The sequence below is a fragment of the Grus americana genome, chromosome 1 (assembly GCF_028858705.1).
Source record: "Grus americana isolate bGruAme1 chromosome 1, bGruAme1.mat, whole genome shotgun sequence".
NCBI lineage: Eukaryota > Metazoa > Chordata > Aves > Gruiformes > Gruidae > Grus > Grus americana.
In genome coordinates this window covers 53,623,178-53,646,578 of record NC_072852.1, presented here as the reverse complement: position 1 = coordinate 53,646,578, position 23,401 = coordinate 53,623,178, and the positions used below count along the sequence as shown (strand labels likewise).

General features: G+C 37.6%; 1 protein-coding gene across 10 annotated transcripts in view; it reads left to right on the top strand.

Moving 5' to 3' along the window:
* ANKS1B (ankyrin repeat and sterile alpha motif domain containing 1B) overlaps nt 1-23,401 on the top strand; it is a 447,444-nt gene that overhangs the window by 67,369 nt on the left and 356,674 nt on the right. For 8 of the 10 annotated variants that reach the window (XM_054812807.1, XM_054812805.1, XM_054812810.1 and 5 more), the window contains exons 5-8: nt 6,308-6,383; nt 8,598-8,699; nt 18,622-18,732; nt 21,768-21,943. In XM_054812807.1, the coding sequence (XP_054668782.1) occupies nt 6,308-6,383; nt 8,598-8,699; nt 18,622-18,732; nt 21,768-21,943 (465 nt within the window). The remainder of the gene's footprint in view (nt 1-6,307; nt 6,384-8,597; nt 8,700-18,621; nt 18,733-21,767; nt 21,944-23,401) is intronic. The other 2 variants (XM_054812812.1, XM_054812811.1) reach the window with 1 other exon arrangement.

Below are 23,401 nucleotides of genomic sequence, written 5' to 3'. Positions count from 1 at the left end.
AAAGTTTAATCCTGAAGCAACACATAATGCAATCCTCAAATACATGTTTCTGAATGTATAATTTCTCTTCATCTCTAGCAAATGAATGAGGAAAAAGTCAGAAAGAAACTGAACTGATGCCTGGATTGATACTTAAGAAATAGAATAATTAACGAAAAATAGTCCCTGTCATGGCAACTTACAAACTGATGGTTACATGAGGGTTGAATATTACACAATGCTTTTATGAAATGTGTTCTTCCTCTTATGTAATCTAGATAATTTTAGCACTACTGTGAATTCTCCTAAGCCATTTCTATCTATAGTTATACCAAAAGTTTTTCGCTGGTCTTTAAAAAATATAGTGGCTGCAAATTTTGTACAATCTTCTTTTACGAACTGAGAGATTCTTTTAGTAATGGTGATCTGTTTGCCATCTACACAGAAAGTCTAGGACTTGTTTCTTTTTTAAAATTCTAATTTAAGTAATTCATTTTCTTATTTTTCTTAGTTAATCTCAGATGGGGGGATTTATTTTATTTTATTTTATTTTATTTTATTTTATTTTATGTCATTTCATTTCATTTCATTTCATTTCATTTCATTTCATTTCATTTCATTTTTTGCACTGGGTTATCTTGTTTCTTCTGTGTTTGTCCTACTTGCCATACGGAAATACCATTTGTTTATTTTCTCACCGGTATACATATTCTTCATCAATATGTTCCTTTTCATTCATCATCTTAGCATATTGGCAAGTTGGCTCTGTACATATTGTTAACTTATTATGTCTATAACCTCTGAAAAATTCTTTGTTGATGATTACTGGCAGCTTATTAAACTGAGCAGAGCATACAGTATCAGCCTGTTACTTAAAACTGAACTCAGCTATTTTAATATTAATTAAATTGCTCTGAATCACTGATTGGGAAAGAACAACATACAAAGTATAATCCCATGCCGTAAATATGTACACATTCATACACATTAAATAAATTCAGCTTATCAGCAGTAAAGAGCTCTTAGAATGTTGAGAGACAATTATAGAAGTAGCCTATCTGCCATCACTCTGTGATTGTAAATATTTATTTGTTTAAATGGGAAGTTTACTTTAGCCATGTTATCTTTCTCTTCTGTACTCCCTGAGCACCTTTAATCATAGCAAATATTTGGACTAATAATAGACAACATTTAATTTTTGATTGAATTAATCACACATTTTATTCATTTCCCAGGTCTATCCAATATCCTTCAATCTGAAATTATTTACAAGTGGGCAATACAAATCTGCTTCATCTCTTTATGCTTTGAAGTTTTCATTTAAATTGAAACATATGAAAAATACACAGGTTTTGGGTGAGTGATAGATTTTGGGCCCTCAGTAAAATAAGATACTGCAGAGTTCAGTGTGTTTCATGTAAACAGTAATTTTATAATTGTAAATACCTTAAAAACTTGGCCCCTTCTACTTATCCAACTTATATCTATCCCTGTTTGCCTTCCCTACCTGTTCCAGTAATGATGGCAATTTCCATTGCTTATCACTGTAGTTCTGCAAAGAGCTATGCCCCTTCCTTTTTGCTGTCACTATGTATGGAGGATATTCCGTGAATCAATTTGCAAAGCTACCATTCCGTGCTTCACATTATGTCCGAAATCCATATCAAAACTATAGAAAATTGCCTATGAATAAGGACTAGACAAGTGACCTAATTACAAGTTCTTGCATATTTACATGGTTAAAAAAAAAAATCTCTAATTAATAAACCCCTTGATGCTTTTATGTGAGCCTGCAAATTGTACACCAAATTGATTTGTGTATCCTGGTGTTCCTACTGACAATGTCCTGCTATCCTTGCGTGCTTTGTGTGTCCAGCTGTGACATTGTACCTGTATTTAGCTGTAAGCTACTTGGGGCAGCGACTGTTTTATTATACACTTAGCACAATTTGTGCTATAGTTCTCTATATTTGATATACAGAAAACTTATGCCAGGGAATCCAATAATCCATTGATGCAAACTCAAGCAGACTTTAGCCCACAGTGTTTAGGAAAAATACCAGCATTTTTTTTGCATTAAATATCACTGTGGAAGAATTTCCAAATATAATGGTAGTGTTCATTTTGCCAGGAAAATATGATCCAAGGCAATGAAAGCTTCAGGAAGTAAAGCAGTAAATATTGTCTATAAATTTTAAGTTTGCTTGCTGTAGTATAAACAACAAGAGTACATTAGTGCCTAGGTACACCATTATACTTGAAAAAGATCTACCTAAAAACTGTAGCACAACTTAAATAATATATTGAAATTATTTGCAACTACATTTTTAATCCTTCCAATTTGTGTAACATGCTCTATTGCACCAGAAGAAAAAACCCAACATTATTTCTATTGTCAAGTAGTAGTCCACATGTACATTTACAAAGAGATATACATCTACTCAGGCAGTCCTCTGAGTTTCTCTTGGCCCTGTTCATCCTGAGGCTCAGCATTTTCCCTGTGTTAAAATGGAGTTTGGTAACTGAAGTCTCTGGTAACAAGGACATTTCTGCCTTCTGGACAGTTTTTGGGTCGAGGGATCTGATTCACTCGTTAGTTATTCACTATTACCATGAAATCCTGCCTAGAGCTTTTAAGATTTACGTCAGCATTCATCTTCGTGACATCTCATGCAGGATTACACATCTGCATCTTGCAAGTGTGCTTTCAATCTTCATATTCTCAGACTGATTTTCTTTCAGTTTCATGGTAATATTTCCCCTCTTGCTCAGAAAATCACCTATGTAGTGGACAAATCAGACCACTCTTTTTATGGTGTGCCTTTCAAATTCCTCTTTCAAACAGATTGTTTGTAATATATACCTCATTTCTGGGATATGGTATTCATTAGCATTGTCTGCTAGCTTGCAGTTGTAAAGCAAAGACTGTCCCAGAATTCAGGGCAGTGCAGAATGCCTGTAAAGCATTTCAGGATCATGTTCAGATATGACAGGAAATATCACGGTAGAATAGACCAAGAAGCGAGAAAGTATAAAATTAAAAAAACACTAGCATTTGGCTTTGGATTCCTCTCCCAACATTATGAATTATGTATGTATGTGGCTTAAATTTCTCTACTCCCGTTATGCATAGCACAGCTTTGGTTCATTGTTGCAGAACTGTCTTCTTGCTCTCAAGTTGCCCCCAGATAGATTTGTTTGCCTTAGACATCTACAGGAAATTTCCTCTTCTCATGTTAGTTTTCATTCCATTTCTTATGAGATGTATACTTTCATCAAGGAAGATATTACCTGCCTTTCCTCCAGTGCGGAATTTGATCAATAGAAAGGACTGCTGCCAGTTCTGACAATTATCATATCAGGATCTTTTCCATCCCTTAACTGAGGAGTCTGAGGATAGATCCTCCTCCTTTTCTTCAAAGCTGTTGACTCAGCATGCTGGAACATTAATCTTTCTCAGTCTCAGATCACATCACAGCCATGGATTCTAGATAGCTGTTGTCACTAAAGTATGTCCATTTTTTCCATTAAAAAAGATTCCTTATTAATATTAATACAGAATGTTCTCTACAATTTTAATCAAGGTGCAGCTGTTTCCCATCTCTGCAGTTCACCCTCAGTAGGACTAAAAGTTAGTGCTCAGGCCTCCTATAACATTTGAACCTCTGTGGATTTCATTGTTGGTGTACACATCACTAATTATTATCCCTGGCAGAATCACAAAATGGTTGAGGTTGCAAAGGAACTCTGGAGGTCTAACCTCCCTGTTCAAGCAAGTTCAGCTAGAATAGGTTGCCCGGGACTGTGTCCAGACGGCTTCTGAATATCTCCAAGGACTGAGACTCTACAGCCTTCCTGGGCAACCTGTACCAAGGCTGTCACCTGCACAACAAAAAATGTTTCCTTATGTTCAAACAGAACTTCCTGTGTTTCAGGTTTTCCCCATTACCTCTTCTGTCAATGGACACCACTGAGCCTAATTCAGTGTTCTTTACACCTTTGCTTCAGATATTTGTACACATTGACGAGATCTCCCGTGAGCCTTCCCCTGTCTAGGCTAAACACTCCCAGCTCTTTCAGCCCTTCCTCATAGGAGAGATTCTCCAGTCTCTTAATCATCTTAGTGACCCTCTCCAGTAGCTCCGTATCTATCTTGTACTGGGGTGCCCAGAACTGGACAGAGTACTCCAGGTGTGGCCTCACCAGTGGTGAATGGAAGGGAAGGTCACCTCCCTCAACCTGCTGGCAACTCTCCTCCTAGTGCAGCCCAGGATACTGTTAGCTTTTTTGCTGCAAGGGCACATTGCTGGGACATGTTCAAATAAGACAGAATATGTTTAACTGTAGTGAATATGTTCAAATATGAGAGAGACATTCCTCTTTTCTCAAAACAGTGAGTGATCAATTGTGATTGAGCCCCTGTTTTGGTGTTCAACTCTGGCAGGTAACGATGCCAAACTTCTCCCTTTTGAATTTCACCACCTGTCTTTCCAAAGTCAAATATTTTGGGAATCAAAGCTGTACTTCACATCCTTGATGACAGGGAACTCTGTGTTAATAGTACCAGGTCCACTCAATAGACCTGAGATTTACTCATGTCAGTAAGTGACCAATCCAAAGCAAATGCCATATCCACACAAATGCCAAAGAGGATAATAGGCTGTGTCAAAGCCTTTTTCAAGATTTCTGATGTCAAGCCTTTTTCAGTAATCAGACCTATACCTATCAGTGACTTTTCTGAGAACTGTTTTCATTCTCAGAAATTTCTGAGCTGCACCTTAAGCTCTGCGTGTACCTTTGTGGTTGCACTATGTCATTGCAGAGTTATCTAGTGTTAAAGTCAATTACAGTTTCTGGAAAACTCCTGTAGATATTGAGTAAAGGATTCTGAAACCATCCCTAAGTAAATCTGAGTAGTTAGTCCTCTTGTTCTGATTAAGTCTGTGAATGTTCATCTGGATTGCTTCTGAAAATGGAAAGATTAGAAATTGTTTTGAGATACGTCTTTCATATGTATATTCTCTTACGACTTCCTATTCCTCTCCATAATATATGTTAGTACACCTGATGTGCTTGATGTAAATGACATTGAGCATGCTCTGCTTTTTACGTCCATGTACTAAGTATGAAAAAGATAAAAAGTGAGTGTTCCTATTATGGACATAACAAAGAGGTTTCAGGATGAATTGGTACAACATATGTGCACTTACTGTGTGCTCACATCCCATCTCAGGATCTCTGATTACTTCTAAATATCCTGTCATTGCATCGCCGTACACTGGTGCATTCTGATACAGCTAATAAATATCAAATCCCTATTTTATTTCAGAGTTAACTTTTTTTTGTGTCTTTTAAGTCTTTCCACCATAGCAAGCATGGCAATAGTGCATTTGGATAAAATATAGAAAAAACAAATTCAAACAGTAAAACCTTTAACATTTGCCTACAAATAAAAAACACTCAAAATATAATTTACTATCAAAAAAAAGGAGATGAGCCAGAGATTCAGTGAGATCTAGTAGTGCTTTAGCTAGTGCTAATGCTATTGTATGGAAAGGCATTCTGTTCAGATTTTTCAGTAACAGTCAGCAGTATAAAATACTAAGAAAAGTAGCTTGTTAAGAGAGGTAGTTTGGTTTTCAGTACCCTAAATTTTGTTTAAGCTAAAGTCCATTCACAAAGAATTTTGTGTCACAGAAATCTGCAAAATTAGGTTCACAGACATCTAGTAGAATTTAAATAATTGAAACATAGACATCTAATACTGTTGGAGGTGCCTTAGGGTATCCAAGACATCTGTATGGGGCAGATCTGATGCAGATCGAATGTGAGCATCAACTGGAACATCAGCTGGAGGCCAGCTGGGATATCCTAGGGCATCTCTCATGGTGCAACTGAATTGACCTTCTAGGGTGTGATCCAGTTTCAGATTAAAACACCTGAGTGTAGATGTCTACATGTAAACTGGTTGATTCTGCTGAACAGCTATGTTCCACTGATGGTATTGACAAGATTTTCACTGCCTGTAATAGGAGTGTAGAAATTTTACACAGATGCAGGCTTGTTAATTGGGAGTTGTATTACACCCCTACTATATTTTCTTATATAGTTATTATTTTTTATAGTAGAACAGACTGCATTTATGTTGTTATCTTTAGTAATAATAATAAAAAAATGGTAGTATTTGTTCTTGCCCATTCAATGTTTTTTATGTGTAGATAAAATAGAGGGGAAAAATAAATATTTCTTTTATAAATGTATTCTTTTCAAAAGGATTCATTGGTATTTTAATTTGCATTTTAAATGTCACAATGTTTTTTTTTTCTAGACAGAGAAAGGGAGCGCACTACATGAAGCAGCCCTATTTGGAAAGGTGGAGGTAGTACGCATTTTGCTTGAAACAGGTAAATCTAATTTATAGGAAACACTGAACAAATATCCTTAATATTCCTAATCTGCTGTATGCCTCCTCAAGTTTTGGTTATGAAAATTACTGTTCTCTTTCACAGCCTTTGCAAATCTAATCACGTGTACCTCTCCTTAAAACAGTGTTCTTTTAGAATAAGAAATTACTATACACAGAGAACAAAAGGAATGTTTTCGCTAAGACTCAGAAATTCCATATATGACTCAGTGTATGCCACTGTATTCTGAGAATAAATGTATTCTGAGAAGAAAATGGCTACATAAAATTTTGTTATTCATTCTGAAAGACAGCCAAGAATATTCTTTGATCTAAAGGCCAGAAGACTCATGTTCACATTTATACCTGTCACTTAGTTATTCCTAACAAACACACCATCCTGCTTGCTCCTTCATTTCCTGGGTAAACTTTGAGTGCCCATGAAGAAAGGGGAAGGCACTGTCTCTCTGAGAATTGCATTTGTCCTGAAAGGACAGGAAAACAGGGATATAGAGTTCCAACAAACCCATTTACTACATAAATGTATCGTTGCAGGTAAATTAGTAATCTAAAACCCATCTTCTCAGATAAATGAGAAGACCAATGAAAATGAAAATATCTAGAAATTACTTCTCTGAGAGATGTGAACTTCCATTACACTGAGGGATCTCATTGATCTTTATTATCAGTGCTTGTGGGATTGTATATTGCAAAAGAAGGTATGTCCTACTCACAGCTCCTCATCTGAATCTCAGCTAGTGCATACCTGATCTGAGATCTGTTTTCAGAGAAAAAGGTCCTTCCAAGATGCCTTCCTATTTGGATGAACAAGAAGGAGGCAGAAAGGGATCTTCACTTGCCCTCAAAAAGGCAGGGCCTTTTTATATTAATTCACCTAAAAGGAGAAGGACTGGAGGACATCACACAAACCTAGGAAGCCCTTAGACCACAGATAAAGAATACCTCTTATAGTTTAGTACACATTATAGCCTCTGCCAGACTACAATTGTACAAGAAAATGGAGTAGAATCTTTACTGTGAACTTGTTCAACCCCAAATGCTCTGCACTTCTGCAACACACTCTTTTTTATCTAACAATCCCCTTTGCTCTAGTTCTGCTTCAGAAAAGACTCAGAAGAGTAGCTACTGCAAAGGAAAGGTGTAAGTTGGTGTCTCTGGCCTCTGAAAATCAGCTGCCACTGCTAATTAGCCCAGCAATATTTTGGCTTTGTTTTCAGTGAGAAAACAAATGTCTCTTTCTCACAAAACAAATTAGGAAACTCTCCATCAGATCAGGAAATGCCAAGAACTGCAGCCTTTTCTGGTGAGCAGAGAAACCCTTCCATGCTTTCAGTCCTTATAAATGCTGCTTCCTCTGATTTCCTCTATTCAGTGTCCCGACAAGAATCTCATTCTGTTTTAGGACCTTCCATGCCTTTACTTCTTATGAAAGTATATCTAAACTAAAAACCAACTTCAGTCTTCTACCATAAGGCAAACATTTCCAAAGTAGCCCCTACAAGACAAAGGTGGAGAGCCATGCAGTATCATGTACCACAGGTTGTCTGAGATCTATCCAGGATAAGCCTCAAACTTATTTATGGGTTCTTCACAGTTTGAGCCAAACAATTAATTTATTCGCAGTCTGAACAGTCTGTGAGGAAATGCTCTGGCTATTCACACAGCCCTTATACTACATGTGGGGTTTCAGTTTACTCAGAGCATGAATTCCGAATATGTTGCCATGAAGTACAAAACTTCTAAGATTAATAACTTTTTCAGTATTGCTCCCAAAACACATACTGGTACTAAGGACTAGAAAATCCCCAATGAATCAGAGCAGTTAGGGGAGAATTAGAATCCAGGAATGTAGGAAAACATTCAGAGAAGTTCTTGATTTTATAAAATATTATTTTCAGGATGGCTGTTTCTTAGATCTGTTAAAATAATCCCAAGTCTGGTTTAAGAAGCCTACTTTATATCCCCATGAGTTACAGAAACATAAAAACAATCCATGCCAGCATGTGAATTTTAGGCTACTCAAACTTTAAACAGAAATGTATGCCGTACTTCAACTATAACACAGCTGTTAATCTGCTACAGTTGTAAAACTGCTTGCATTCAGTTTGCCAGATAATTGAGTCTAATATACCATATTTATAATCAGAAGTACTTGGGGTTAAAAATTCCACCACAGATCATTTTCTTTTTTCAGGAATTGATACCAACATAAAGGACAGTTTGGGTAGAACGGTTTTAGATATTCTTAAAGAACATCCATCTCAGCAGTCACTCCAAATTGCAGCTCTGCTTCAAGGTAAGTGATATTCAGTTATACATTTGTTAGAGACAAATCAGAATAGCATGGGGAATATTAAAATATATAGTAATTTCTACTCTTTAAATATTTCATTACACAAGAGAGTAGTCTTTTGAAGCAAAAAACCAAAATTCTTGTTTGCTAGATACACAAAAATAAGTGGTGGATTATCTGAATTTCAGAGTAAACTCTTTCTTTTTTTCTGACAATAGACATTAGCATGGTATATTACTTTTAGCTACTCTTTGTACATTCTTCATTACGAAATAACATATTGCAATATTTCACTGCAGTTCCATTAAATTGTGATGGTAAACTACATTTGAAATGCTTGATTCATTCATAAATAACAACTATGACTGAAAGATGATGACAAATTTTCAAAACATTTCATTACATTTTTCTCATTTTGCTTAAATTTCAAAAAAATTAAACCAGGCAGTAACTCTTGTCATTATAGCAGAAATAATATAATTTTGTTGTACATATGTTTGATCTCATTCCTTATCTTAGTTTCATGGTGTAAGACATGGAACTCCATTGTTTATTTCAATTTTTTACTCTAGAAAATGGCAGTAAAGTGCTGAAACATGAGCTAGTACATAACTCAGTGTTAAACATCATTCCTTCTCCTCTATGGAATTTGTTCCCTGCATTTTCAGATTAGTCTTTCATTAACTGTGTTTGACAAAGTAGTTCCCTGCAGGTACCATTGCTGCATCTCCATCTGTATTGATTATTCCCATGTTTAAATAAGCCATTTCAATTAGTTCAGTGTTGGTTCTACAGATGAACTAGCTCATGCTTCAGTCTCCTGCTTAACTGTATTTCATAATAACATTTCCTAGAGAAAATGAGGTCATGTGGCCACACTGTGTCCTTCAGGTTTTCTTTTCTGAATAACTTCAAAACTTGTTAGCGAGCTTCAATAAAGTTTCAAAAAGTGAGATGATGGACCGAAGATACAAAGTGCCTATAGGTATAATGAAAGTTTGCAGGCTAGAGGAGATGTATTCTCTTAAAAAGCAGATTCATATTATAGGTGAACTGAATTAACAGCTTGCCTTGAGGTCTCCCTCTCTCCCTCCTTCCTATTTTCTTTTTCCCTTTCCACCATTCCCCCCTTCCTCCTCCTCCCCTACTTCCAGCTACACAGTTCCCTTCCATATTCCCTGCTTACAAGAGATTGCAAAGCGATCTGATTCAGTTAATGAAACAATAATATATAAAATATATAATTTATTATATTACCTATATTTAATAGTATGTCACAATAATAAAAAATAAGATTATAATTACATAAATATACGTTTATTTGTTTTAATGAACTTGCCTCCTATGTCATTCAGGCCCCAGAGTTAGCTCTGTCCCTGTAACTGGCAGAAATGTGCATCAAAAAAGTGGGGAGGAAGATATGGGTGAGGGAAGTAGGAAGTAGGACTTCCCCCTATCAGTGGGAGTTCCTAATTTGACTCAGACCATATGGTGAAACTTTACGTCCTCACTAAGCTGCAGCATGAACATACCACTATGTAGAGGAAAAGAGGGTTCATATCACACTGAAACTTCTTCAGTGGCAAGAAAACGGTCAAGCAGAGCTTCCACTTTCTTAGACATCCAAATCAATCATCCTTCAGATATTAATCTAAGATTTGTTATAATGTCACATCACCAACTAAACTAATTTTCATTTTAGTATCTCTGCATTGTTCCATTTTCTCCTCAGTGTGATAACCCTGCTGTCTCAATCCCACTGATGAACAAAGTTTCTTCAAAATACCCTTGCTCTATGAAAAATAGAGCACCCAAACCACTCTCAAGGGTTTGTCATGTTGATGGATCAGTGTCTGCCCTTATTTTTTACCACAAAAAAGAAATACATCAATTTCAATGCTGTTTGGTGCTTTGACATGCAATCTTTTTTACGTGTGTGCCTTGAAAATATGAAGAAGACTGCTTAGTAGTTTCAGCTCACATTAGTATGACGAAATGGTGCTTGTAATGAGCAGCTGTTTATTTTTGCTCTCTCTGCCTTATAGTCAGAAGTGTTGCGCAAGGATGAAAAATGTTTACAAAGATGCCATTTTGAGTTTTCATAAAACCTGAGGAGCCCCTTCAGAACTCCCTTGTGGAACATGCTGAGATTCTTTTTATCAACAAAGAGTTCACTGAAGCTTTAATCATCAATGATAAAGTTTGAACTGTGAGCTGAAATTGAAAAATAAAATCAGGAGTGGCAGGATTCAGTACTAGTAAAAAAAGCCAGTTGAGTGTACTCTTCACTGAAGTGTGAGCATTTATCCTGTTGTTGCTGAAAAATCAGTGAAGCACTGGGATTTGGGGAAACCTGAATGTACTGTAATTGAGTTCGACTTCAGTGGGTAATGAATTCCATGCAAAGAAAGGGCAATTGCTGAGAGAGAGTTAGTGGCTCCCAAATACATTCCTGCTCAAGCTCCTGTCTTCAGATGATTGTCTAGAGAAGCTTACATGTCTCATTCATGTAGACTTATAGGAAAAAGAAATTAAATTAATGGCAATTACTGAACAGATTTTGTAAGTTTCTTCCTAATTTTTTTCTTTATGCAGACACAATGGCATTGAATTGATTCTTTCACCTTGTTGCCAGGATAGAGTAAGATTTTATCACCTAGCGTGTTGGGTTTGCCTGGCAAGGTTTTGGCAGCTGGGGGGGTCTACAGGGGTGGCTTCTGTGAGAAGCTGCTAGAAGCTTCCCCTGTGTCTGACAGAGCCAATGCCAGCCGGCTCCAAGACAGACCCGCCGCTGGCCAAGGCCAAGCCAATCAGCACCTCTGTGATAACATATTTAAGAAGGAAAAAAACAGTTAGAGAGAGCTTTTTCAGCCGGAGAGAGGAGTGAGAAGATGTAAGAAACCCTGCAGACACCAAGGTCAGTGCAGAAGACAGGGAGGAGGTGCTCCAGGCACTGGAGCAGAGATCCCCCTGCAGCCCATGGTGAAGACCATGGTGAGGCAGGCTGTCCCCCTGCAGCCCATGGAGGAAGGATGAGGGGTTGTAGAGATTCCACCTGCAGCCCATGGAGGACCCCACGCTGGAGCAGGTGGAGGCACCTGAAGGAGGCTGTGACCCCGTGGGAAGCCCACGCTGGAGCAAGCTCCTGGCAGGACCTGTGGACCTGTGGAGAGAGGAGCCCACGCCAGAGTAGGTTTGCTGGCAGGACTTGTGGCCCCGTGGGGGACCCACGCTGGAGCAGTTTGCTCCTGAAGGTCTGCACCCCATGGAAGAGACCACGCTGGAGCAGTTCGTGAAGGACTGTAGCTCGCAGGAGAGACTCACATTGGAGAAGTTCGTGAAGGACTGTCTCCTGTGAGAGGGACTCCATGCTGGAGCAGGGGAACAATGAGAGGAGTCCTCCCCCTGAGGATGAAGAAGCGGCAGGAACAACGTGTGCTGAACTGACCGTAACCCCCATTCCCCTCCCCCTGTGCCGCTGACAGGGGGTCAGAGGTTTGAAGCCGGGAGTGAAGTTGAGCCCGGGAAGATGGAAGGGGTGGGGGGAGGTGTTTTAAGATTTGATTTTATTTCTCATTGCTCTACTCTGTTTTGTTTAGTAATAAATTGGATGAATTCCCTCTCTAAGTTCAGTCTGTTTTGCTCGTGATGATAATTAGTGAATGATCTCTCCCTGTCCTTATCTCGACCCATACACTTTTTCTCCCCTGTTTGGTGAACTAGGGGAGTGATAGAGTGGCTCTGGTGGGCACCTGGCCTCCAGCCAGGGTCAACCCACCACACCTAGCATTCTCATTTTTACCATTTCCCCCTTGCATTGTTATGAGTGTTACTATACAGTTTATAGTATTAACATATCATAATATTTATCCCTGCTACAAGACATTAGCTTTCAAAATACAAAACAAAGGCTAAAAGATGCATATAAACAGACTGGCACAAACAGATGAGGAAATAATGTGACTGGTATTACTGGTAGGCCTAATAGGTAGTATTCTGTCCTATATGCAGAGGGATAACAGAGTTGCAAGAAAAATTTTTAAAGAAAATGTTTTGAGGATATTTATGAGAAACTTCTTTGAAGGAGAAGAAAGTAATTTATGTCTTTAGAAGCAGTTCATGGAGTCAGTAATACTAAATACATTCAGCTGATACTAAAACCTACAGGACTGGTCCTGTGAGTGAGGGCTCTAGAATTTAAGAATTGTGAACAGAAGTTTCTATTTGTGTTCTCTCCCTTTTTAGAATCATAAAATCATAGAATCATAGAATGGTTTGGGTTGGAAGGGACCTCAAAGATCATCTAGTTCCAACCCCCTGCCATGGGCAGGGACACCCTCCACTAGAGCATGTTGCCCAAAGCCCCATCCAACCTGGCCTTGAACACTTCAGGGATGGGGCCTCCACAACCTCTCTGGGCAACCTGTTCCAGTGCTTCACCACCCTCACAGTAAAGAATTTCTTTCTAACATCTAATCTATATCTACCCTCCTTCAGCTTAAACCCATTACCCCTTGTCCTATCGCTACACTCCCTGATAAAGAGTCCCTCTCCATCTTTCCTGTAGGCCCCTTCAGGTACTGGAAGCCGCAATTAGATCTTCCCGGAGCCCTCTTTTCTCCAGGCTAAGAAAAATTTTAAGAAACTTTTTTAAGAAACAAAACTACTTTTTACAGACAATAGGTTGAAAACAAACAGAACCTTTTGCCAGTGAGGTTTCAGAAGTGATCTTAGTGTTTTTGTGAGCTTTACTTTACATCTTTCCTCGCTATCCTGAGAAAATAGTAATTGAAGTTTCTGCAAAAATATTATTTTTGTGTTTGCAAAGTCTGCCATCTTTTTGGAGATTTTGGTACATTATGTGATAGAAGGAAAATAAATAACAAAAACACTTTAAAGAGCAATGTGAAAAAGGCTGAGTAAACTATACACCACCTGAAGTTTTTTTTACTGCATGTTAATTATAGATGGAATTATTAGAAATGACAGTTTAAGTTTTAAATCTTTGTCATTCATATACATCCCATAATTTTCTGTATCTTTCTCAGGTCTGAGCTGCACTGAACTCAATTAAAAATACTCAGTACAGTTTAGATTCTTTATGTAGTAATGAAGAAATAGCTGTTTAGGCATTATGTACTCAAAAGAGCAGAGAATTAGAATTACTGGCCAAGTAAGGCCAGCCTACTGGATGCATTTCATGGATGTAGTGAAACAACAGCATTCAGTGCTGAAGCAGTTAACAGTATTGGCACTTAGGGCTTTATAATTAGGCATTGAAGATAAAAGGGATGTTGCCAAGGCTAGTAGGCCTAAAATTAAACCGACCAGCTGTGTTTTAGTTTCAGCACATGTGAACGTGACGCAGGTGCATGCTATACCATCTTTCAACTCTTCCTCCACAGCCCACTATGGTCTCTATTAGAATCTTGCTCTTTTACTATTTCTGGAAGCAGAATTCTTGTTAGTATGAAAAAAAGGAAATAGTAGATAAACAGATGAAAAATGACACGAGCCCTGGGAAGGCACAATAAGCTCTGCTGCATAGACAGTATAGAGGGAGATGTAATGGAAAGCTGTTTCCTCTTTCTTCTGCTGAAGCTGCCTGAGAGCCTGACATTGTTTGTACATGTTACCGAATTATTCATAAATGGAAAATGCATAAGCAGCTGCAGAACCAGGACTCCTTTCTTCTCCCCTCAGCTTAAATAGCTTTGGTGTCATTAGCACAGGCTTCCTTTTGTGTATTCCCACTCTCTCTTTCTGTGGACAAGTAGATCTTCCCTTTCTTTCCCTTCCCGAGGCCAGCCTCACTGGAAGGATGGAGTAAGTTTCCAGTCAAGGATTTAATTACTGCGGTGCAGGATGAAAAGTATTGGGATCTCAATGCCCCTTTGTTGTTTTCTTTTTCCAGGGACTTCTCAGCTTCTTTTATAGGCTATTGTGCAAAAGCTGCAGAGAATTAACTATGTTTATGAATTAATTTAACTGCTGTTGTTTCTGTTGTTTTGGGGACTGAAAGTTTAGCTGCGCCCTTACCTATCTCAGGATCACAGCAGTACTTGAGTGCTTGTTTCTGTTTATCTTCCCTGAACACGTGCACAAAAATCTCCTTATGTGCCCACAACTTAAACCGATTTCAGGTTTCTCTGGGATTAAGTCAGACTTGAGTCATTCAGAATTGTCCTCTGAAATTTAGGAGCCTGCAGTCAGCCCAGCCCCCATCTCAGCTCAAGTCTGTCACCTTAGCACACCTGAAGGTAGCAGTTACTGGCCGGTTTTCTGTAGCTGTTGCTGCTGCTGCTGTAAAGAGAAGAGGAATTGGGTCATGAAGCCTCAGGTGGGCTCCTTCCCAGGGTAGCAAGCGAGCTGTTTTGGGAGGAGCTTTTAGAGAGCTCATGGGCTGGGCCAGAACTCAATGGAGCTGCAGGATCGTCAGCCGGATGCTGGCAGAGCCCTGGGGAGGGTAGGGGGTGCTCTGAAGATGGCTGCCCTTCAGGAAGACATGGAGTGAAGGAGGAGTAAGGATCCCCTTGCGGGGACATGGGCTGTGGAGGGGAGTGGCTTCTAAACCAGTTTGATTCTTCTGATGTAGTTACTTGGAGAATCTTCTGTTTGAAAAGGTGAGTGTTTGGATTTTTATTTTAATCAAATTTGGCTTTTTTAGAGTTTAAAAAGCTTTTTGGTCTCTTTAGGGGAGGTCACTCTAGGGAGGAACTCTATGTGAATCCATCCCATGGCATGGCTGAAGTAGCTCTTGAAACAAAAGGGAAAGGAGCTCATACTGCATTTAAAGAAAAAAAAAAAGTTGGGTTTTTTTTTTTCCATTAAAAGGAAAAGTAGAAAGTTCTCTGAGGCTAATGTAGCCATTACTCTAAAAGCCGAGGTTTATAAATAAAGCAAAAATCTTGACCCTCTTGCCTGACTGAGGAATTAGGACCTAGAGGAGCTGAAGTTAAAGCAAGCTGTACTCTACAGCCTAATCTTTTACAGCCCCTGGAAGCTCAGCAGCAGCTCCAGCTGAGCTGGGCCACGTTCCCTTCATGGCTGAGCTTCCCAGCTCTTGCTGCTCTGTGGAGAAGCAGCCATGTTTCCCTGATTGTGCATTAACATTTTCCCTTCTGCTTGGCTTTGGCCTAACCCGTGTTACAGAAACTGCGAAAGCCGGAGTTCCTGCAGTTTGAACTGTCCAGTGCTGGTTACCTTCTTGGGTTCATATTTCCCATTGCTCTTACTTCCACTGCCGTGTGACCACTTTTATGCTATTACTTTTTGTGCACGTTGCTCTGTTTAGATTGAATGGGGCTATGTTAAAATCAGATAACTGTAGAAAAGAACGCTACTAAGCAGGCCAAGTTTTTGAGATTCTTCGTAACTGTAATCTGCCGTTTGAGTCAACAGAAGTAAAATATTCCATTCTTCCCAAAGCAGTATGGTGAGGAAACATCTCTGAAGTGTGTATTAACGTATGCTTCCTTCACCCCTTACATGCTAGTCATGCTGGCTGTCATTGAAATATGGAACGGGATGACAGTAAGCTGGTGAAGGAAGTGTTATGAATCTTACTGTGTCCCAAACAGCCTTTACACTCCACTATTGTAAGAATGGCAGGTTTTTCTCTCAACTCTGTGAGACCACAGCTGGGGAAACTGTTCTGGTCATTAAGTGGTATAATTGACTAAGCTTGGCTTTGTTCTGAATTATCTTTCTTTTTTTGAGGAAGGTGATAGAATCCAGAGCAGTCTCTCAAATACACCGTAGTCAGAGCAGATGATGGTAATAGTATCATCTTTTTTGATAAGTTTGGGCAGGCTTTGAAGATTAATTTCTAGCCAGCTGCAGGTGAATAGAATTCAGTTGCTGGTGAAAGCATCCACTGCTTGTGTGTACTTTGTCTTTGGCTCTTGACATAGATCACCTATTTTGTGTCTGTTTCTTTGATAATATTACCGGTAGGTATACATTTACCTAGACTGTAAGACTCTCACAATTGAGTCCATGTCTTTGTCTCATACATATCCAGTAGAATTTTCAATAGTATAAAACCAAGTTAGGAGTAGAATTCCAAAGTTTCAAGAGTCGCACTCTTGCAAGGATGGCACGCTGTTGGCCTGTTCTAAACCTCTGCAGCCAAACCTTGTGCTGAGTGAGCCTTTTGTAGAGGTTTTTTGGAAGGAGCTCTGCAGCTTTTTAAGTAAGTTTTTATGAGACTTACCTTGAACTTGGGATTTCCTCCTCAGAACTAGCCTTCAGCAGGTAAGTGCATTGGTCAGAAAGTGAGGCCTGACAAAGAATAAAAATAGAGCATTATTTTAAAACCACAGTCTTATATGAATATTGGATAGCAAGGTTAAGGTCCTTCACAATACCCCCTGCATTTCCTTTCCTAATAATACCTCTGCTGACCCAGTAATTTTAACACTCCCACCTGGTAGACCTTCATTTTAGGTTTGCAAGTAGTTTCAGGCATGAATTCCTTTTTTGCTTTCATTTTTCTTTGGGTCTAGCTTCCTTTTTATTTCTCCTCCATCTTGCACGTTAACTTGACTAATAATATACCTGACAGAGCTGGAAAACATTCTAGAGCATTTTGTCATGCTGCTGGTTTTCTCATGGTCTCTTACAGCTCATCTTTGCCTCTTTGCTTTCAGCACTACACAAAAAAAAATATGCCTATTTTCATATGAAGAAGTGTATGACAGATTATCCAGGGGACCATTGCCAGACATGAGACTTGATAGATGACATTTTCAAATCATACATTCTTTTTAAAAAAAACGACAACCTGCAAAGCATTGTGAAACTGCTTGCTGTTCTCTGCCATTTCCAATTTCATTTTCTCAGATGTCTATTTTATCACAGATTGTATTTGGGTTTTGGGATTTGTTATTTAATCAGGAATAACAGCAAGCTAAATAAGTGCGTTGTAGACTGTAGAAATTAAATCAGGGAGATTTCACTTCCCAGAAACTCTTTAGTTCTTCAATGTGATATTGATGAAAGCAGTTATTGTAGTTTGCTTTTGTGTGTGGTTGCAACATTTACTGTTGTGGTTGCTATCTGGTATCAGAAAGAACTTGTTTAAGCACCTTCAGAAAATCAAGAAAATGCAGATGCAGAATAACTGCCTGAACTGAGAACCAGTCACTCTGCAGGAAAAACAGTGCCACTGTTGCCTAAATTAATTTCTAGCTTATTATTTAATATTTGTCCTACAATAACATTCATTAAGGTTTTGATGTTCCATTGATATAGGCTGTGTACAAAAGCACATGAAAATAATGTATATATTCACACAAAAATAATAGTAATGAGATTGAAGTTTAGCACGTTCATTCCACGTTTTTCTGTTTTTATAAACATCATCATGAAGGTGGGACAAGGGAAGTTTTAAGGAGGAAAAGCACAAACATTTTAGAACACTGCTTTTTAGACTGCTAGTATTAACTAAATTTTTGATACTGCATTCTTTTTTTTCCTCATGTACTATCTCAATGCTGCAAGCAGAATATTTGGTTTTCTTAACAGTATCAATATATCTATTTACTGTGAGCATCCTGAACATCTTGACTAAAAACTCTTAACAAATTTAGAACAAAAGAAGACTGTCTCAACAGTAATAATATAATGGAACAGTTACATTGATATTTCAAGGAGACAGGAAAAACACTGGGGTAGTCGCAACTCATTACTCCTACAAGGAGATTTCTGTAACGCTTTCAGCAGATAAAAGAACTGGCCATTATAGTGTTTTTTAATCATTTCAATAAATGATTGCCTTGCAGCAGTGTTTATGAATAATTACAAGGTTGTAATATGAAAAATTGGAAGGGCTTTAATGAAAAATGAAGTAGCAAATATACATTGATTGGAATAAACCCCCTTAATTCAGGAGTTTAAGTGTATGTGTATGTTTAAATTGCAGAATATATGGAAACAGGAAATGCAAGTATTTCAGAGGAACGCCCACTGGAATGCGCAGAACATCAGTCCTGCATTTTGTCCCCAGAAGTTCCTCCGTCTCCAAAGGCTAAAAGTAAATACATGTACTCTATGAATACAGAAGCTGTACTGAAATTCTCTTTAATATTAAAATTATATTGCTAACACATTCATACAAACATACAAAATGAAAAAGAGAGATTAAGAATGTTATTGATATTGAGAAGCTTTTTTCCACCGTGAATTACCTATCTTGACTACATACACTGTAATCCATGTCATATAGGAAAGCAAAGAACTGTATTCTCAGAAAGAACAAGTCACTGATGGATTACAATGTATTACATTATTTGATCTTAAATCTTTTAAATTTATCTGACCTTACAAATTTCATAATCAAGTAAAACAAAAGGATACTAGATACGTCAAAATACTCTGCAGGCACTGTTCACATTCAAGATAAAGATTGAATTTACTTTGTCTTTCCCAGTGAGTACCTCTTCCAGTTGTTGTGTTACATTTGGATGCCTCTTTTGAAGATCATGTGTGTCCTGGTCTTCCATTCATCTTCTAACATATCTTTCATACACCGTGACTACCACTGTTGTGTGGCCGTGCTTTCATCTTATCTTCTGATTCACCCTTTATGCACCACAGCCACTGAAATAGGGCGTTTCCTGAGTGTGGTGCCATCCATGAAAATCATCCTCCTGTAGAACCAAACCTGACTTCTGCCTTCTGCAGTCATCCAAAATAAATGTAATTGACTGCTGGCAAATAACTAAGCCTTTTTTTGTTTTTCTTGTGTGTATGGCTTTTTGGGGGGGTTTTGAGGTTTTTTAAACACCTTTACAGGGAGAGCTTTCATTCATGAGAAAATTAAACTTCTGCTGCAGGCCAGATTATGATCTTCATGGTGATAGTGAAAAAAAAAGCTCTAGTTCCATTCATGTTTCCTGTTGGGATATTTAACAGACATATGATGTATGAAGATAAATAGTTCCTTTGAGACTAGTAGAATCATGAAGTCAACTACCCTATGCAATAGAAATGTCTGTCCTGAAATTAAGTAGTAAATATTTTTAAAATAGGTTTTACTCCTTAATGACAAGGTCATGATTCCTTGTTTCCACTTTCAAGGTATAAATACTGTGAAGCGTGCTAGCTGGCTTTCTCTTGTCTATTGTGTAATCTGCTTCCAAAGGACAGAAATTGTACTTGATTGTGCTTCCCATTCATCTGTCTGCCATTCTCTGACAATCTAATTTCAAATAATTTAAACCAAATTTGGAAGAGGGATAGCAGTATCAATTACCTTTCTGTGACTTTCATGAAAATAGGTAGCTAGATTGAGGAGAGAGACCTTAATTAGTACCTGCACTGAAAGAAATAAGCAAAATTGGTCTTTTATGTATTCGTTCTGGCAGCAATCAGCCAGCCAGTTAGCGTATGCTTACACACAGGTCAGTCAGCACTCTTGCAGTTCCAGTTTTGTCATTCTTGCCATATGTGGGAGAACATGGGATTGGGGACATGAACATAATTCTGTAGGAAACAGTAGTCCTGTTTCTTCTTAGGGCACTGTATCCTGATTTTAGAGTAGTTCTTAATATTTAAATATTTTACTTCCAATTTTTATTTATTATAATATTAATCTGGAATATTTTCAATTTTCTAATTAAAAAGCAGAATATAAATAAACTTGATTATATCTTTACAAGTTTTGTGCAAAGTTACCATTGAGTAAGAGTAATGAGTTTTGAATGCAAAATTTCTGTTACTTAGATATTAAAAGGAAATTAGATATTTTTAATGAACAACTTCTGTTCTTGGCTCTGAAAATTTCAGTCATAACTGGCCATAGTTGTAATTTAAAAAAATTTTAGAATATTTATGTTTACCTAGCATAACAAACATTGACTATGAAGATAAATGACACAAAAAGAGCTCTAGACCGAGCAGACAGAATCTCATCCGGGGCTTCTTAAGTTACATGAATGTACATATGTGTGTTGTATGTATGTTGAGCTTAATATACTCACTCCGTTTTTTATTTTCAACATTTTATTCCCAAAGATGGAGTAAAATGGAATTACCTCTGTATTTTATCAAGTCTAAGGACTGTACTTTCTGATAATATGACTCTTGTAAACCTAGTCAAGAGAAGTTTCCTATTTGCCCCTGGATAAATGTGGCTTTCTCTCACATTTTCATTGCTATGACTGAAGGTAGCCATGTAACGCATATGCAATAGATTATCAGAACCTAATACAGTTATTCATAACAAGTAGCTTTTTACTCTGTGGAGGTCTTGCTGCTGCCAGTGGGCTATTTGCAGAGAAGTTAGCACTCAATGTGATTCTAATATTTATTACTACTAGTATATCTAATAGTGGTCCTCAGTTAGGATAGACTTATAAAGCCCATTGTCTTACTATTTTGGTAGATTTCTTAACTAAAAATATCTGATAAGGAGAAAGTATGAAACACAATGCAGAATGCACTAAACATGGATTTCTGATAGACTACTGTAGGGAGGCATGTTTTAAACATGTGGGTTTTGCCTAGAATATCCTTCCACACATTCCATTTAATCCTGGGAAAGTAAGCAGGAATTATCTATAAAACATAGTTACTTTGATGGGACAGATGTGCATTCTCAGTAACTCAGTTCCAACCTACTTACGGTTTATGGAACCTGTGTAATATGTTGATCACAGCAGCAAACATGAACCCGATGCAGAGTATGGGACACTGATTTTGTATGTTTGTAGAAACTTTCCTTTCCTGGATTAATTTTACATTCTTGGATAGTTGCTATTTCCAGCCAATTTTCAGGATTAGAAAACAGAGAAGGGGTAAGTATATATTCTAATTCATCCTAATTGAATGCAAAGTATAGGGCAATGCAGAAGTATGTAGATTATCTCCAGTAATTCTCATTCTGGAATGAGATGCCATTATTTTTGAGGGGAGAATTGTGCATAAAGATCACTGTTCACTGTTTAGATGATAAGGCATGGAATATAACAGATACTCAATAAAATTTAAAGAATGTGCATTTCCTTTTTAGGCATAAATTACCCCTGGTGTTCTAATTATTGACTAATGGTGTGTCTGTTTTTAAAGGTGAAGCTGTGACTGGAGAATTATCAAAGCTCTTAGATGAAATCAAATTGTGCCAAGAAAAGGAATACTCTTTTGAAGATCTGTCTCATACAATATCAGACCATTATCTGGACAATTTTAGTAAAGTATCAGAGGAAGAACTTATGACCAGTGGAAACCAAACCAAGCTTAATGTAGTAAGTAAGATGGGATACAAAGACAATATATTCAGTTATATCTGCTTTATTTATGGCACATTCAAGAAAGAAATAGTACAAGAGTGAGAATAGTGTAAGTCTAACATAATAGCAAAAAATTATATAGCATGTGCTCCTTACAGATTTAGAATTCAATGTTCCCCCTATTTTACAAAGATATTGCTTACCACACCTCACAATGGCTTTTTATGGCACCACTAATATGACCAAAAGTTCACAGTAGTTGTTCTTTTGAGCGTGGGGAGTGTAAGGAAGGGTTTTCTGAGAAATCAATTAAAATCAGTATGCTTAGTACTATACCGAAGACTAAATGCTTGCTGAATCTGATCAGAAGTGCCCCCTAAAAGAAGATAAGCATCTTCAGTTATGATTCTTACACATTTTATTACTATGTAGCTTTCTCAGTAGCCTAATGGTATTAAAGACTGAGTCTCTAATACTGAAAATTGTTGTGGTTGTGATACTTCAGTAATTTCCAACCACAGTTGAAAATACGACTTCATTACTACTAATCCTGTGAATAAAGTGCTCTAGGATTCGTTTTTTCTTTACAGTGTAACAAGGCACTTTTTTTTTTTTTTTAAATTGAATTATCTTCCTTAATAAGTAAGTAAATGGGATTGCCCAGGGAATAAAGCACAGAACAGAGGGAAAATGCTAAGTGCTAAATTTCAATTAATGTTGTTCATAAGTTAAGAAAAATGATGCTTTTGTATGTGGAGAAAAACATGGCAAGTTAAGGACTTTTGTATTCTGGAGGATTTATTACAATATATGTAGACAGAATGAGATTCACAAAGATGGTTAGCAACCCTGAAATGCAGTAGATGCTTTTGTAAAGCCCTTCTAGACGTTTGAATGATTATATATACAACGCATATTGAAGTCAGTCTGAACAAGGTACTGATCCCATTTAAGAATTTTTTTACACGTCTTTCTAGTGTCTCTCTGTATTTAGGTGCTAACTGCTATTTAAATCTGCTCAACTGCTGTTTTGCAGAAAATGTAATCCATATAATTCTGTCTACTCAGACTGAAATTTTTACAGACCTAAATGACATAGAATATGAATAGGAAGTATTCAGACACTAAATATGTAATTTATGTGTAGCAAGCAAATACAAAGGTAAATTAGGAAATTTATTTTTTGAGATTGCATCTATTTGTATATGGATCTAGATGTGAAAACAAATCTTTAAAAATGAGGACTGTTTAAAGCACATTGCGGATCTCTCCTGCTAGTGCATCCAGCTTTTCTTTCAAAGAAAACTAGAAGCAGGATGATGGCTACTCAATCCCAACATTAAATCAGGATGCAGGGCAGAGCATGTTTTCCACTAGGGCACACCCAACTATTCAGGCCTATATGGAGAAGACTCTTGGCTGTGATGTAGGATTTTCCTGTTTGATCTAAAATATCCATTTCATTTTTTAAAG